The following is an 18,616-nucleotide window of genomic DNA, read 5'->3' as shown; positions in this document are numbered from 1 at the left end:
AACACCTGTTTGGGATGGTCTAGGTTTAGACTTGAAATTAGATCATAGAATCATAGAATATCAGGGTCGGAAGGGACCTCAGGAGGTCATCTAGTCCAACCCCCTGCTCAAAGCAGGACCAATCCCCTACTAAATCATGAAGATGAAGGTTTCTAACCATCAGAGGAGTGAAGTTCTGGAACAGCCTTCCAAGGGGAGCAGTGGAGGCAAGAGACATATCAGGCTTCAAGACTAAGCTTGATAAGTTTATGGAGGGGATGGTATGATGGGATAGCCTAATTTTGGCAATTAATTGATCTTTGACTATTAGCGGTAAATATGCCTAATGGTCGGTGATGGGACACAAGATAGGGTGGGATCTGAGGTACTACAGAGAATTCTTTCCTGGGTGTCTGGCTGGTGAGTCTTGCCCACATGCTCAGGGTTTAGCTGATCGCCATATTTGGGGTCGGGAAGAAATTTTCCTCCAGGGCAGATTGGTAGAGGCCCTGGGGGTTTTCTGCCTTCCTCTGCAGCGTGGGTTCACGGGTCACTTGCTGGAGGATTCTCTGCACCTTGATGTCTTTAAAACACGAGTTGAGGACTTCAATAGCTCAGACATAGGTTAGGGGTTTGTTACAGGAGTGGGTGGGTGAGATTCTGTGGCCTGCATTGTGCAGGAAGTCAGACTAGACGATCATAATGGTCCCTTCTGACCTTAAAGTCTATGAGGTTTACTTGGTCCTGCCCCAGCCGTTGGGGTTTCTATGATTCTATATGATGGACTCATTGGTCCATGTAGTCCATTATCGTACACCAGTGTCCAGTATCTGATGCTTGAAAGGAATGTAAAAAACAAAAACAAACAAAACTATACACCACCCAGAGACAGGTACAGTGCTGTAACTGCGGGAGGGAGGGAAGATTCCTTCCTGAACCCAGTAAATCAGCTTCCACCCTGAAGCATGACATTTGATTATACTTGTTATCTTGCATAACTATAAATGTTGTTAGTGGTCATGAAGAAGCGTCCCAATACAGACGCTAAACAAGCAATGAAATATCTGCTCTTTTCAATGTACTATCAAAATAGTTTCTTTCTCCTTCCTCCTAAAATTATAGTGGTTATTTACAGGAAGGCTAAATGTTATTTATCAGCTCACTCTCAGATCCTCTTGTACACAACAGGCACTTCCATTAACAAAATCTATCAGCACAGCCAACAAATCAATATTTTCAGCATCACTTGCTACAAATACTTATAGTTGGACCTATAGTAGAAAGATGGACTCTTTCTACCACAGTAGCTCAACAAGTTTTATAAAAGCTAAACTAAGTCTGTGAACAGGATATTTATACTCTATGAGGAAAAACAAACCTGAGATGGATCTGGTATTGTGTCACCTAATTAAAATGATTCCAAGAGAGAGAGCCTCACAAAGTTAACTGAATTTGTGAATCAGAACTACAAGTAGTAAAATAAAATGGACCGGGGTCTAAATTTTCAAATGGCCTCTGTCTTCTGGACACAGAAAAATATTTGCACAAGCCCATGTGTACAAATGGAGGCTACTTGAAACTTTGAACCAACATGTTTTTAAAACATAAATAGCACAGAAAGCTACAGCAGTCTCCAAACAAAGTGATGAACTTGGTTCAGTAGATGAACTTGGTTTAGTAGATGGCATGATTTGTGTATGGAAAGTGATAAAGGGGCAGGGACACTCACCGGGCAGGTACATTCTTGCCCTTTGTGAAGATGCCAAATTCATCCCAGTGCAACTTTAGCTGAGGCCTCAACAAATTCTCCAGCTTCTCTATTTTCCCACCTTTTGCAAGCTGATGGTAGTCAAAATTAATCATGGGTGTGTCTGCAGCATGGGAAGAGGCCCACAGCAATTTCTGTTTGAAAAGGGAAGAAGGAAAGCAAATTCTACTTACTTCTACAGCCCAGATATCAATACCTGCATGCCTTATACTGTTGATAAACTTTAATCATGGCTTTCATATAGAGAAGTCTAGAGGGAAGTACATTATTTTGCTGTATGCTTTTCTAATGCAAGTTCCTTGTTTTTTACTTTCCAAGAGTAAATTGGACTGTTAGGGCCAAATTTTCCTATGTGGGAACCTAAGTTGTAGCTGTAAAATATAAGCGTAAGCTGGTTATGAGTGTGTAACACAAGCAACTGTGCACATAAGTACCTATATGGCCTCAACAGTCTAGCTTTTAGAGCAAAAAAAATTTAAGACGTTACAAACCAAAAGCATACAATGAAATAATGTTAGTGATCAAGATAAAGCATGATACTTTCCTCATTCCTCATATGACTGCACATGATGTATGTACGATCATCTTATATTTTATTAACATACATCATGCACTTTTCAGAATTCTATCACAAACCCATGAAGTAGTGAGAATAGCTTTAACTCTGAATATTTATGGCCTTTTCCCCAGCATGGACACTCTTATTCCAGTTCATGAGTGCCTTTTTTCCATGTTGCTTATGTTGCTTGAGAAGGGATTTAAACTAAACTGAAAAACAAACAAACAAAACAAAAAAATGCTCTGATACCAAACTAAGAATGTCTCCACAGGGCTATAACTATATCAGTATAACCATTAAAACTTCCCTGCATAGACAAAGACAAAAGGTATTGTATGTAGTTTAGTGAAGAGGTGTATTTCATTGTACTGTTATCAGAGTCAAACACACTAATAAATTTGTTAGTCTCTAAGGTGCCACAAGTACTCCTTTTCTTTTTACGGATACAGACTAACAAGGCTGCTACTCAAACACACATCTGTTTCTCTGGTAACTGTCCACATTTCAGTTTGTACATTTACATTTGACTGTACTGGTAGTATTCTTGGGAATGATATCTCACTACTACCTCAGTGCAAACCATTGTCAAAAGTATTGCACCCCATACACTGTGGCTTTGTTTTTAGTACAAACATAATTGCAGTCTGTTATAGTGGTTAAGAAATGCTTGCAAAATCACTGGGAAAAATACTGAATTTCATCTTCTGCTACCAAGTAATGGTGGAAATTCAGAGGCATGGTACTGAATTAAAAAACAAACAAACAGAAAAGAAAAAAAAGATTTTTCTGCATATACTAATGATATTGGAGACCATCCTACTCAGATCAAAGGAAACTAGCAGCAACTGCAATGAACATATTTTAAAGTGATTTAAATAAAACTTTAAGACTGAGGGAAGAAATGAAAGGGAAGGGAAGGGAAGGGAAGGAAGGAAGATGGGAAATTAAAGTGGATAGTGGAAGATAGAGAAGCAAGGAGATAAGCTTATGACAAAAGGGAAATGAGGGTCCCATTACTTATACTGCCTGTAATTTTTAATTTGAGTATTCTGAAATGCACCAAGTTAAACACTGATAGCACATCCCTCCTAACCATTTATTTATGAAGAAACAAATATAATGAAAATGCCCAAGGGGTCTCTGTTTTGGATAAATACAGAATTTCAGTATCCAGTGCTGTCAATGCAGATCCTTTCACCTTCACAATAATTCACTTACAATTCTGTTAGTCTGACATACAGTTTAAAAAAAATGGAAATCAACCCAACCCTTTATTTAAAACAAATGAACAAATGCATACAATCTTTATATGACAGATGCACTAAATTCTGATTTAGTAACCAATTTCCTGTTCTATGATCATAACAAACAATGTAGATAATTGTAAAGAACTTGTCTAGAGAAAGATGGATCTCATATAAAATAAGGAAGACGTTATTTTTGCACCCATAAACTGTTAATAAGATAATAGTTAGTCCTGCCATGAGTGCAGGGGACTGGACTAGATGACCTCTCGAGGTCCTTCCAGTTCTAGGATTCTATAAATGGTGAGGATAATATCTTCAAGAATGTGGATATTGCATATGCACTACCTAAAATAATCTAAGTAAGAATTCACCAGGGATGTCAGTTTTAGATTCCTGTAGTTCTATCTTGACATTTGTGAGAAGACTGTAATTTTAGAGTAGCAATATTCAGCTCTTAATTATAGATCTCAAAGTACTTTATAAAGGGGAGTAAATAATCATTATTTCCAATTTACAGATAGGGAAACTGAGAGCACTTATGAGTTAACTCTGGGACTTAGGTGGCTAAGTACTTCTGAAAACCCTACTAGTTGCCTTGCTGCAATTTTAAGTGCCTAACTACCATTAAAAATCAGGCCCTAAGTGACTACATCACTTTTGAAATGGCATTTCGGTGCTTTTGAATATTTACCCTAATTCTCTTGAGAGGTTAGTAAAGAAAAAGTGAATACAATTTGAAGAAGTAAGGAAAAAGACAGCCTGATCATCCATTCAGGAAATATTACACACAAAGAGAAAGATGCAATATAGGCAGTGCAGTTTCCTGGACTAACTTCTTCAGATCAGGTGCCCTGAGGCCGATCTCAAGTGATTTTCCCTCTTGAAGAAGCAGGACTCTGACGCTCAGCAATTTAACAAAAGTTGTTGTTATTGTTTTTACCTTGAAAGCTCTGTTGAGCACCTCCTCTCCTCCTCTGCTTCCCAACAGGTTAACAATCACTTGTTTTCCATATTGCTCTTTCAGAAGCATCATATGCCTGCAACAGTAGCAGCAGCAGTACAATCTAGTTTAATATATATCACGTACCAGCCACCCTTTCCAAAACACTTGCAGAAGAGGTCGCTGGCTGCTTGAAGGTTTCAACAGCAGTAGCTCCACAAATATATCTTAGCTTCCTTTTAGTCAGCTTTTACAGTAAAGAACTGCTTTATAGGGCCCTCATTTTCTGTCATCATAGTAACTGTGGAATTAATAACTGGAATGATACTTTACTTTTATTGAGTGTAAAGACTGGAGAGGTAGGACAAGGATACAGAGCTCAGATGATCAATAACATTGTTAGTTTTCATACAGTCCTACGTATGCGGCCTTTTTATGGCCCTGTAACTGCAAGGACTGAGCAAAGCCAATGGGAGTTGAGAGGACTAAGCACCTCCAGGAATTGCTCAGCATCTTGCAGGACTGAACCCTTAGGCCTTGTCTACACTACAGGGGAAATTCAATCTAAGCTATGCAATTTGAGTTATGTGAATAGCATAACTCAAATCAATGTAGCTCAGATCTACTTACCGCAGGGTCCACACTATGCGATGTTGACGTGAGATGCTCTCCCGTCAACTCCCGCTACTCTTCTCGATTAAGAGTCAACGGGAGAGCGATCTGCGGTTGATTTAGCGGGTCTACACCCGCTAAATCGACCGTCGATTGCCACTTGTTGATCTCCCAGGCAGTGTAGACAAGTGCTTAGAGAGTCAGCTATGGTCTGGGATTCCAGACCCAAGGTCAGCAAATGAGTCATTGCCAGATAAATGTCATCAGCCACACCGATCAATTATTTCTGAGCTGCTACATAATTCAGGTTTGTAAAACTATTCGCATTCCACTTGTATGTTTTTAGCAGGCAGGTTGGTGGTTAAGAGTCAGATCTTAGGTAGGTAGATACATGGGCATAAATTCTCCCCTCAACACATGTGTGTATATTGTTTGGGTGTATGTGTGTGTTTATTATAGGAGTTAAACAAGCTCAGCAAGAGCCTTGAAGGGTCCAAACGTAAGAAACCCTGCAGCAGTTAAAGCTGCTAAAGCACTAAAGCAAAGGCCAGGTATTAAACGCACGCTAACACAGCACTAATGAAAAGGTTGCTTGTGCTGCCAGTGCTTGCATGGCCTGGCGATAGTGTTGTTAAAAGGTTACTGTCTCTCTAACTGGCAAGTACATGTCATAGGCTGCATTGATGAGTCCCATGAACAAGAAATAATGTGCCCTGTAAAAGACAAAAAAAATTGGCAGGCTTTCCTGAAAGAAAAACAGCCAAAGATGCTGGTGCTATCTTACAACCCCGATCCTACACTTGGATCTGTGCAGGCAGAACCTTGCTCCACACAGCCAGCCAGCCCCTTTGAATTCAGTGGGTCTCAGCAAAGCTCCAATTGAAGCATTGGAGCCTATTTATGGACTAAGAATGTGACTTTTCATTTTTTCCCCTCCAGATTTGTGATAAAGGGCATCAAAGTGCCCCTACTGTGAACTTAATAGTTACACCAAAATGCCCTCAAGTCCACTTAAAAAAAAGGAAGTAGGATGTTTTAAAAACAAACATATAAAAAGGCGAATCCAAAACCTTTCATGTGAGCCCTGCATTGGGATTTATCAGAAACAGATGCTAAAACAGGACATTTGTATTCACTGCTCCCAGTGTCTTTTCAAGATGTCAAGGTGTGAGCTGTGAAAAATTAACAGACTGTGGCCATGCCAAAACACATGAAAAGGCTGCAGTGACTTTACAGGCTTCAGTGAATTTTTCTGTATGAATGTTCAATTGCCCCTTACCAGAAACGCTCTTAACACAATCCTTTAAAAATTTAGTTTGGGCTGGACTGTCTCATGCAATTCTGATCTGGCAACTGGGCTGTGATGTACACAAGTAAGAGAGGAGCTAGATCCAAGCCATTCTCCCACTTCACTCTACCATGAGGAAGCCACTCAGGGGTATGTCTACACTGTAGCCGGGAGAGAGCCTCCCAGCCCAGACAGACAGACTTGCGCTAGCTCAGCTTGAGCTAGTGAGCTAAAAACCACAGTGGGGACAGTGCAGCTCAGACGGCAGCTCAGGCTCTCAAGCCCTTGGGTTGTTAGCCTCAGTTTCTGCTGAAGCCACAACATCCACACTGCTATTTTTAGCATACTGCTTGAGCCCCACTAGCACGAGTCTGTCTACCTGGGTTTGGAGGCGCACGCCATGCTGCAGTGTTCACATATTCTCTGTGGTTGCTCTGGGGTAGGGAGAACAGGGTTTGGGGTTAGATGGGGTAGTGGGGTCATAATCTGCATCACAGTTTCCCCTCAACCTTTCGTGGATTATGCATCCTCAATATTACCTTATGTGGGTTCCCTCTCTGCTTAGTGAAACCCTCCAACGTGAAGGCAGTTCAGGGAAAGTGGCAGGCAGAGACTTCCCAGAGTAGACTACCACAGGAACCAGAAAACAGTAAGATCCTGGGGCAGGGTCCCCACCATCACTTCTTAGTAGCGAGTCTAGAATAATAGGACCCTAATCCCTGACCGGAGTCCTGAGGTGCTACAAAGTGATCGATAATAATCATCTCCACTAAAAGCTGCAATAAGTGAAATCAAGAAAATACTGCGGCCTATTAAAATAGACATGTAACTTGAATATAAATTTTGATTTATCACTTAAAATCACATGCCGAAGGCAGACTAGGGTGTGGTAATTCATCAGAGGTCAAATCCTCTCTCAGACAAAGCTCCCAATATGAATTTGCTCCCAAAGAACTGCAGGGTTTTCCCCACTTGATGATCATGCACTCAGAAGACCCACATTAATGTATGGATTTTGGATATTTGGATAGCTTCCAGCAGAGTTGCAGAGTCTGATGGGGTTAGATCCATTCCTCTGGGTCGGAGCAAAAGAATGTTACCAGGAGAGCATCTCACGGGGGGGGCGGAGAATGGGCTGCTGCTGTTACTCTGCAGCAACAAGCTCCAGTCATAGAAAAACAGGGAGAAAAATAAACTCAGAAGGCAACGGGGTTTGCATTTAGCTTCTATTTGGTTGGGACAAAAGGAGAAGAAGAAAGAGTATGGAGAGGCTATTTCCAAATGTAAATTTCTCGTTTTTGACTTGCAAGTGGTTACATGGCACTTTTTTGCACAGTATTCAGAATTTCATAACTCCTTCAGAAATAGGCTGAGATCATTTTGATTCAATTTCCACCAAAACTAGAAAGGACAAAGCACTAAAACCATACCGTAGGGAATAACTGTGCAAAAGCAAGGGCGATGGACTAGATGATCTAATAAGTGCTTTCCTTCTCTAACAGCTCTGGTTCGCTGGGACGGAATACCGCTGTGAAATCATGGTTACATGCTTAGCTGATGTGTTACTGACAGAATCTAGTGAAGCCTACCTGTCAAAAGCAGGAGCATTTGCTTCTAGGCCTCTGTTAAGTCTCAGATGATGGGAACCAACCTAAAAAAAAAAAAAAACAGAAGAAATATTATGAAGTAATTCTCTAAGCTGCTGAAATCCTGAATCATTAGATGTCTATTTCCCTCAAAGAAAATGTCTGTTTATTAGCACCCAGACACCCCGAACAGATTACATACACCCATACGCATAATGCACTTAGTACAAAAAGCTTAGCTACAGCTTTTATTAGAAAACAACATTTTCAATTACAATGAAAAATAATGAATAATTAACATTTGTTAATGGAACACCTACGCCCTTATTTATGGCCAAACAAATTCTCTATCCTGGACAATACTCTAGCAAAAATCTCACTGCACCACAGGAGCGTGCTCTGTGCTCAATCCTCCTTACCCCTGTAAGTAATCAGGAGGCACTGCATATCCACCAATTCTATGGCGAGACTGTGGACTGACTAGTTCGATCTTTTGTTTTTTAGATTAATTGGATAATACTTGCACGGTGCTTTCTAAATATAAAGGATTATGGGCTACATCCTGTATCACTTATGTCAGTGGGAGTTTTAACACTAACAATAGCAGTAGGTTTAAATAATTTATAAGTACTGGTATTTCTATTTAGTGCAGCTGAATATATATATATTTATTGTATTTTTTCCAATGAATATCTGAATCCTCTAAAAGACCCAATCAGAATTTTCAAAAATCTTCTTTGGTTAACTGTTTGTCAGCATTTAATCTGTATTTCTTTCTACATAAGGGCAACCCTTCCTCACTTTGGCGCCAGCACACGTACACAAGGAGTGAATGAATGCTCCGATGAGTAAGTGCTCACATATGCAAGTAAAGGTTGCACAATCCAGCCCTGAATGAGCACAAATGTGTGCCATTTCCTTCTTAGAGAGGGAAAAAATTCTGTATTAAAAAAGGCCATAAGCACTAAATTCAGGGATAATCTCCAGGTTTTAGAATATACAAAGCAATATAGAACTGTCATAATTCATATCCAAGCAAACCTGAGGCATTTAAATCAGTCTCAGACATTATTATAGAATATTAAAAAGATAACTTATTCTTATTACATATTATGTACATACTTAAATTGTTTTTTTCCCTCTATTCTGACAATGTGAAAATACCAGGCTGCCTCTTGCTTGAGCTTTTCAATGACATCTCATTGAAAGTGTGGCCAGTATAAATGGTTGGGTGGAAACGGGTTTAAAAACAAAATAGTTGCTTCAGGAAGCAGCCCATGTGGAAAATGTGTTCTAGGATTGGACTTGTAGAGTTAAATTCTATGGTCAAGCTCAGTGCGGCCGGTGTGCGTTTGGCATGACGACTGCAGGTAGGTTCTGGCCCAAAACGTCAATATCATTTGTAGGGAGGTGTTTTGTGTGTTTGTTTTATTCTTCATTGTATTTAGATGACATTCATCTCTTTTACAATACTGACGCACAATGCTGGATCACACAGCTACTCTAAACAAAAGAATTTTGGAAATGAGATTTTGAAAATTATGGGGATGTATAGCAGAGGTGGGCAAACTTTTTGGGCCCGAGGGCCACATCTGGGTATGGAAATTGTTTGTCAGGCCATGAATTCTCACAAAGTTGGGGGCTGGGGTGCGGGTTCTGGGGTGGGGCCAGAAATGAGGAGTTCAGGGTTCGGGAGGGGGCTCTGGGCTGGGGCAGGGGTGCGGGTGGGAGGGTGAGGGCTCCAGCTGGCGGTGCAGACCTGGGGTGTAGGAGGGTGGGACTGAGGGGTTCGGAGAGCAGGAAGGTGATCAGGGCTGGGGCTGGGGCAGGGGTGCTGGAAGGGGTCATGGGTGCAGGCTCCGGGCAGTGCTTACCTCAAGCAGCTCCCAGAAGCAGCAGTATGTCTCCTCTCCAGTTCCTACGTGGAGGCACGGCCAGGCAGCTCTGCACACTGCCCCGTCCGCAGGTTGCCGGCCCTACAGCTCCCATTGGCCGCGGTTGCTGGCCAATGGGAGCGTCAGGGGCGGTGCTTGGGGCAGGGGCAGTGTGTGGAGCCCACTTACTGTCCCTACACGTAGGAGACAGAAGGGGGACATGCTGCTGCTTCCAGGAGGCGTGCGGAGCCATGGCATGCGTGGAGTGGGGCAAGCCCTGGGCCCCGCTCCCCGGCAGGAGCTCGAGGGCCGGATTAAAATGTCTGAGGGGCTGGATGCGGCCCCGGGCCATAGTTTGCCCACCCCTGGTGTATAGCATCTAACTGTGCACAACTGTTAAGCTGCTGGGCTGCTGAGATCACTGCCTGTCATGCTGATCAGTATGGTCTCATTGTTTCCTTGCACTCCCCCATTGGTCTTTCTGTAACCATTTCTTGTCTTAGTCTGCAAGCTCTTTGGGGCAGGGACTGTCATTCTGTTCTGTGTGCAGCACCTAGCACAGCAGGGTGCTGATTCAGGACTGGGGTTCCGAGGTGCTACGATAATACAAATAATCATAAACACATTTTAACTTTCAAATTGTTATGTAAGTTATTGGAGTTGATGCAGGAAACACTTGGTAAAATTCTCTGGCCTGTGGCATGCAGGAAGCTAGACTAGATGATCATCGTGGTCTCTTCCGGCCTTAGCTCATGGTCCCTTCCAGCCTATGCATCTATGAAATCTATTGAATACACCCATATACCAATTATATTTATTTTAAAATCATACAGCTCCTGCACTGGAGCCCTCACCTATACTATGGGGGACTAAGACACCATGCCAAACTGGCATTTCAGATGGAAAGGTTATTCTGGATGAAGTAAAAAAAACATTATTAAGAAACATCTGTGTAAATAAATTATTAACTCTTCTCTGGAGTTATCTGAGCACTTAAAATATTAATCTTCAAAAACTAATCACTGGATAGATATTTGCCTATTCCGTTTAAAAACAGCTTAACTTTCCCACAAATAGAAACAGAGTCGAAAGAGTTCAGTACTTCACAGAGCAAGTCTCCTAGTGAATGAATACCATTAATAAACAAATCCTATGCAACTTTTAGTAGCGCTAGTGACAGGCCACTTGATTTTTCATTATATTTACCTGAAGCCCTGGTTGCTCCCAAAACAGTGGGACGGAGCCTCTGATTTGAACAAAGGAAGAGATGTCATCGTCCAAATAAATTGTCTGCAGCAACAACATAAAGGAAAAGAGATTCTTCAGTGAAAAGTACTGTTCTCACTCCTCAATCAGACAACACAAGTTAAGATACAAATACTGAAGAAAAGGCGAATGGTGGATCTCAGTTTATCTTTATCTCAATCTCTGTCAGTATTCCTGACCTCACAGAAACGGAAACAAAATCATGCCTTGTTTGCTTTCATGCCAACTCACTAGGTTTAATTTGCTACTCACTGGTAATAAAAGAGAATTTAAGGCACAGATGCTTGTATGACAGAGATTTCCCTCACACTGAAGATGAACTAGCTACGCTGGTGGACAGACTGAGACAGGCCACTTTCTCTTTCATAGAATTTTAATTATGGAGATGTCATCACTCCATGTGACCAGTGATGGTTAAATGCCAGGTGTGGGATGAGCTTATCTGCTGCTCTATTAAACTATTTTCTTTGACCACACATTTTGTCTGGTCAATGTGGCCAATAAAATGTGTGTGAAACCTTCAGCTTTTCCGCTCCTATTTTGAGATGGGCGGGGAATAAGATTATGTGCACTATTTCTTATCTAGGATGTTTATAGTAAAATCTTTCCAGTCCTCTTTTCTCCCCAGCCAGCACTCTCTCCCACCCTTTGTATTTATCTCTGTGAACAATGCTAGTAAACTAATCTTGCAGCAAAGCTGACAATTAGACGCACAAAGGATGTACCCCATCCTCCCCTCTAAACCTACCTCCAAAAGTATTATATTTTCAATGAGCCTAGTGTAAAAGGATGTATGTTCATACATAGTATTACCACAGGGCAAGAGTGTAAAGCCAACTTCACTGCCCTGGCCTATACTTAGCAATGGAATCCTGAGCCTTTTGCATTTGTGACATATAATACAAGTCTCAGTTTTCTTGTACATCACAATGAGCCTTCCAAAGCCCAGCAGATGAATGGTATCAGTCAGCTCATTCAGGTGCCTTTTTTTTGGTCACACTCTATCATTTAGCTTATCAGCTAGCAGCTTGGCAGTAGTTCCAAAATGGGATGAACAGCAGGTGCCAAGAAAGAGGCTGCATAAGAAAGAGGTTTAGGCAACGGGAAACCAGTTACCACACGACTATAATGAGGTTCTATTCCTGGCTCTGCCCCTGGCCTGCTGGGTGACCACGGGAAAATCACTGAAGCCCTGTGCCTCAGCTTTCCCATCTGTAAAATTACCTCTTTTGTAAAGTGCTTTGAGATGAACAGGTGAAAATATTATTTTTACATATATCACTGACAAACACTCGCAACACTTTTGGGAGGTAGGTACGTGTCTATTATTATCCCCATTTTGCTGAGAGAGAGGTTAAGTGACTTCATCAAGGACACAAAAGGAGACAGTATCAGAACCAAGCTTAGCCTGATGGAGTTCAGGTCATGATGTAACACACACTTGTTCAAAACGGCTTTTCAGTCAATGCTCTTAATTGTGGGCAATGCTTGGTTACCATGGTGACAGGTGCTCTATAAAAAACTAAGATTGATGCTGTTCTCCTTCTGTTTCTGCCCTAGGAAGTACTTGGTGTAATGTGAAGGGGCTGCAACATGAGAAGTAAGTAACCCCATCCTCGCCTCTTTCTTTTCCTCACTGAGCAGGCCAGTCATAAAAATTAAATGACTCAATGACCTCTCTAATCATCTGTGAAAATAAAGTCAGACAGAGCAGGCCTGATTCTCAGCTAGTGTAAACTGGTGTAGCTCCATTGACACTAGCAGAACAATGCTGACTCTCACCAGCTCAGAATCTGGCCTACAATCTAAGAAATTCTGGAGTCGGATCTTGACTCATTTATGATTTTAAGAACAGTCACCTGCTGACAAATGGGATGAGTCAGTTATCAGCATAACTTGAAATGAAATGTTAAAGCTACATTATGTCATACACAGACAAAGCTCTTATAGAAGGAGATCATATACATACAGTATCACATATATAGTACAATTCTGTGGATAGTGGTGGATAATCAGCTGTGCATGAGTTCCTGGTGCAATGCTGAGAAAAAGGGCTAGTGTGATCCTTGGATGCATCAACAGGAGAATCTCTAATAGGAGTAGAGAGGTCATTTTACCTCCATATTTGGCACTGGTGCACCCAGTGCTGGAATACTGTGTTCAGTTCTGGTGACCACAATTCAAGAAGGGTTTTGATAAATTGGAGAGGGTGCAAAGAAGAGCCACAAGAATGATTAAAGGATTAGACAGCATGCCTTAGAATGACAGACTAAATAAGCTCAATCTATTTAGCCTAGCAAAGGGAAGGTTAAAGGGTGATTTGATTACAATGTATACGTATCTACATGGGGAAAAATATTTGAAAATGGGCTCTTCAGAGAAAGATATATCACAATCCAGTGGCTGGAAGCTGAAGATGGACAAATTCAGACTGGAAATAAGGCACAATTCTTAAATAGTGAGAGTAATTAACCACTGGAACAACTGACCAAGGGTTGTGGAGGTTTCTCCAGCACTAGCAGTTTTTAAATCAAGATTGGAAATTTTTCTAGGAGATCTGCTCTAGGAATTATTTTGGGGAAGATTTATGGCCTGCGCTATACAGGAGGTCAGACTAGATCATCACAAGGAGCTTTCTAGCGTTGGAATCTATGAACATATGAACAGTCAGACTAATCTACTCCTAGGAGGCTAGTATTCATCCAAGTGGATTAGGATCAAGATCATGCCATGCCATTCAAAAGGGCACTTCCTCCTAGATTACTGCACCTACGTTAACTCCTCCTAGACCAGTGGTTCTCAAACTTTTTTTTTCACGGACCACTTGAAAATTGCTGAGGGTCTCAGGGACCACTTAATGATTTTTCCAAATGTTGTTTCTACCATTAGCTAACTATTGTAAAGCGCTTTGGAAAAATGGGCTACATAAAAAAAACTTAATAATAATTAACTTTTTGTTCTATAAATAAAAGCACACAACTCATTTTAATATCAGTAGTCTTACCTTTCTAATGCGATGGATGTGCCCTCTCTCCCCTGACGTAGCAGCCCACAAGCTGGGACTAGGAAGGGTAGGGGAGTCTCTAACCTGCCACAGAGCTGAGGCTGGGAAGGGGTGGGGGTGTCTCTCCCCAGCAGCTGCGGAAAGTCACATCTTTCTCTGGCTGCTGCAGACCTGCACATCCCAACTTCCCCTCACCCCCTCTTCTCACCCCACTGCCCCCTCCCACCTACACCTTATTCCTCCCAAGGCCACCACCTCATCTTACATTTGCATCTTCTCCAGGGTCCACGCATCTAATTAGTGGAGCCTCGCCGGCACGGCTACACAAATTAGGTGGGTGGCCCTTCATTCTCTCACGTGCGGCTGCCCAGGCATGCACCTTAGAGGGAACTATTCGCGGACCACCTGAATGGAGCTCGCGGACCACAGTTTGAGAACCACTGTCCTAGACAACTGGGAGTTCAGTCATGCCAGGTCATTGAAAAAAGCAGTTTTCTCTAAATTTTGCAATAAAGTCTCAGAACTGCCATCTTGCCGCTCTGTAACAGGCAAAGATCAGGAGAAGAAAAATGGTTTTTTAACATGATTAGACCCCACTTCGGTCCCTGCCACACAGACTAGAACAAATCACAGCCCTGATCCTGTAAACACAGGCAGAATCCTATGCCCAAGTAGAGTGCTGTTGAAGTCAGTAGGACTCTGTGAAGGAATGAGGAGCCACCTGTGTGGATTCCATTATAGAATCAGGCCCACCGCTGTCTTTAAGCCACAAACTTAGGTGAGGCCTAAATCTGGACTACCATTTTGGGGAAGGGCCGTAACAGTTTTCAAAAAGCAGATTCTGACAAGGATAATCAGGATGCCAAAAAAGAAAATCCTGATGAAAATTTCTCTGGAAAAAATAGTAGGACCCATACACAGCTATTCACATTTCTAAATATTAAGGCCTCAATTCAGGAAGGAACGTAAGCATGTGCTTAAATCCATTCCTATTCAGGGCAGCAATCAAGCGCTACTGTAATTGCTGTCATGAAACTGCAAAGCTTTTCTGAATTGGGGTCCAACACTATTTTTCTTAAAATAGGGAAGGGAAGGTTAATTGAAAAAGATCCTATTTTCTTTTATGGTCTGTAAAATTTCAATTTTAAATACACCATGTAACAGATTATATATATATATACATACATATATATACACACACACATACACAGTAGAACCTCAGAGTTATGAACCACAGACCAGTCATTTATGGACCAGTCAACCACAGACACCTCCATTTGGAACCAGAGTGCGTGATCAGGCAGCAGAAGAGACCCAATAAATAAAATAAATAAATAAATACATAAATAAAGCTAATACAGTACAGTACTTTGTTAAACACAGCATTTTTCTTCTGCATAGTAAAGTTTCAAAGCTGTATTAAGTCAATGTTCAGTTGTAAACTTCTGAAAGAACAATCATAACGTTTTGTTCAGGGTTATGAACATTTCAGAGTTATGAACAACCTCCATTCCCTAGGCGTTCGTAATTCTGAGGTTCTACCGTATAGGGGAAAACAAAAAACAACCCCCACACACACACTAATTAATCTTTTTGATCATTCTTTTTGCTTAAAAGCAGTCAAAATCATACACCAAGAATTTAATACTGGGGGGAAAAAAGAGGTCCGCTCAAGAGTTGACAGTTCCCTGGAAGACAAATGCGGAGAAGGAGGAGAAAAATGAAATGTTAACACTGACAAGCACATAATCTAAATAAGGAAAGCATACTTGCTTCTTCAGTACAAACTGGAGAAAAGAAAGGAATGGGGGGAACGTTGAATCAAGTTAACTTTTGTTCTCAGTAGAAATCCATCAGAAAGATGTCTTACTTTTTTCCTTGCTATATGAAACATTGTGAACAAAGCGAAAACATGTTATTTAGGCCCCTTCTGGGGAACAAAGTATCATTTCAAACCCTTCTCAAAAGGTTATTTACAGCATTGTGAGTAGGAAGAGGTGCCCCTTTTTTTACAAAATGCTGGCTACAGTGGTTCAAGTGCACACTTTCAGAAGGCTTTTTCACAATGCCCCTCACCCTCTACTTCTGCTGTGTCAGCCTAACGGCTTTTATCTTTCTTGTAAAGTGATTAAACTAAATGACCAAGTAACTAAAAGATTGACTGGTGGCCCGATTTTGAAAAGAAAAAACTAAAGTGAGATATTTAGCTCCCCCACTCCTTTTCTGCACAATGAGTCACCGCAGTTCAGTGAGCCCACAAAAAATGACTCATTGCAGAGCTGAAATGCCACAAGGCTAACTCAGTGGGAGACAAAAGAATCCCATCTACGCATTAAAGAACTGCCTGGAGAGAAGGCTAATTGTTTCTTCTTCTTAAAACAGAAAAATATTAGAATTAAAGCTTTGTAAAGGGGGAAGAGAGTCTGGCCTTTTCAGAATCCTGGGGTGATATTTATTCATGAAGCACAGAGCCAGCATGCCAGTACTGTACAGGCTGCTGCAAATGGAAACAAAATGTTATTCTAATTACAGATGGCCAAGATATTACCTCATAGCTGATTAGTCAGTAGTCTACTGTGAAAGCAGAAGAGAGTTTAATTTAGGGCTTTTACTTCCTAATGGTAAGTGGATGCCAGCTTGAACTGGACCTCACGTATCTTGATGTTTAGTTCTCACTTTGTTTTCGTAGGACAGTTAGCCTGACAAAAATTATACCTATTACCAATGACAAAGTGAACATTTTTTTCTTCCTTATAAACAGCAGAGCACTCCTATAGTTATTGATCTTCCAAGTCCTTGAGTCACCCTGTACTCATTTCCTCCCTGCTTTGGCTTTGCCTCTTCCAGTTCCGAATCACTCAAAAACCTTTAGTCTTCCCACTCTTAGATGACGACTTGCTGAACTGGAAGAGAAGTACAGCAGGCCCCATGAAGGCTGCACGGCTCCTGACAAACCCCTGTCCCATTCAACTGTCAGCAATCTATCAACATTTTGCCATTCCATCGGGGGCTGAACCCCACTTTTTCTGTGATGCAATGGGCATTATATTTTTATGTTAATCATTTCCAGCTTGCAAGAGTATAATCAAATAAGCTAAGGAACCGTGGACCCAAATGGCTGGCATACTGAGAAACAGTAATTGTATACAGGACTAGCAACTGAACCTAGGAGGTAGCACTGCGAATTTGGGGCTGACCTAAGAAAGGTTGGCTACCCATCTCAACATCTAACTTTCCTTCCTTTACAAGAAGATCAAAGCATCCCACACTTATTTGGGTGAGGAGGTACTATACTATACTTGGTATGGTTTCCGGGGATTATATATTGCTTTAGAAGGCGAACATAGTGACATCTTTCTCTTTTTTCTGTTCCCTCTGCCCAGGGGTAAATTTCACCTACATGTGCACAAATCTGTGCGCTCCAACAGATATGTTTTCCAATGGACTAGGCACCAAAATTCCAATCTTCAAAAAATAGATTCTCAAGCTTTGAGGGCAGAGTTTTGTATATTTGCTCCTCAAAACGTTGAAAACTGTTGACCAAGTTTAGAGGTGATGTTTTGTATGCTGGAAGTTATGGCCTTCTCATTTATCTCTGTTCTCCCATATAGATGTACCTCTTTGTGAACATTAAAATCTGCATTTGTTTAAAACTATCGTTCTTTTGGCTGGGAGTAGCTTCCAAAAAGGAAAGAGAGGCTATAGCTGAATACGAAAGTGCTCATTTCAGCAGACATAGGAGGTCTCAGGTTCTTCAGGGTCCAGTGCTTTTTGTTTATTTTAAATGTAACAAACCCAGCAGTAAACATATGACTGCCTTTCCTTGTTTGCTTTGCAGTTGTAGCTGTGTTGGTCTCAGGATATTAGAGATCAGCTTTCAAAGCTTTCTTCATGTTCTGAAAAAGACAAGTTTGAAAGCTTGTCTCTTTCACCAACATACGTTGGTCCAGTAAAAGATATTACCTCACCCACCTTGTCTCTCTATTATTTAGCTTTGTCATGTTAATTTAGGGACCCAGATCAAATTAACACATTTCACCCTCGTGTTTGTTATCAGCACCAGTTGGAATTAGGGTTTCCACCTTTCTGCTGGGCAAACCTGAAGCCTAAAGTCCTGCTTTATCCCCTCTTATCAAACCACACCCCATATGCAAAGCCAAGTCTATCCCAATGGGGATGTACTGGAATTTGCCTCCTGGCCACTGACCAGATGACAGCTTCTCTCTTTGTCCTCTTTGCTCTACTTAGTTGGCTGGAGGAATTTTTTAATCTCTCACCCACTTTCTGGTTTCTTTGTCATGCATCTTCCTTCTGACTAGTGCATTGCATTTCAAAGCTCCAGAACCTTTCCCTTATTATATTCTGGAGATTATTATGGTATCTGAATGCTGACAACATATTAATTTAGCCTTGCAAAAGTCCTGGGGGGTAGGAAGTTGTTAGTATCCCTTTTTACAGATGGAAAAATTGTGAGACAAAAAATTATGACGCTA

General features: G+C 41.4%; 1 protein-coding gene across 3 annotated transcripts in view; it reads right to left on the bottom strand.

Annotated features, from left to right (window-relative positions):
* SYNJ2 (synaptojanin 2) overlaps positions 1-18,616 on the bottom strand; it is a 97,663-nt gene that overhangs the window by 37,305 nt on the left and 41,742 nt on the right. For all 3 annotated transcript variants that reach the window (XM_084624696.1, XM_084624697.1, XM_084624698.1), the window contains 4 exons: positions 11,060-11,143; positions 7,983-8,044; positions 4,494-4,590; positions 1,709-1,881 (listed from right to left, as the gene is read on the bottom strand). In XM_084624696.1, coding sequence (XP_084480822.1) covers positions 1,709-1,881; positions 4,494-4,590; positions 7,983-8,044; positions 11,060-11,143 — 416 coding nt within the window. The remainder of the gene's footprint in view (positions 1-1,708; positions 1,882-4,493; positions 4,591-7,982; positions 8,045-11,059; positions 11,144-18,616) is intronic.

The sequence above is a fragment of the Lepidochelys olivacea genome (genome assembly GCF_965140295.1).
Source record: "Lepidochelys olivacea isolate rLepOli2 genome assembly, chromosome: 3".
In the NCBI taxonomy this organism is placed as follows: Eukaryota; Metazoa; Chordata; order Testudines; family Cheloniidae; genus Lepidochelys; species Lepidochelys olivacea.
Note: the sequence above shows the minus strand (reverse complement) of the source record. Positions and strands in the feature narration are given on the sequence as shown.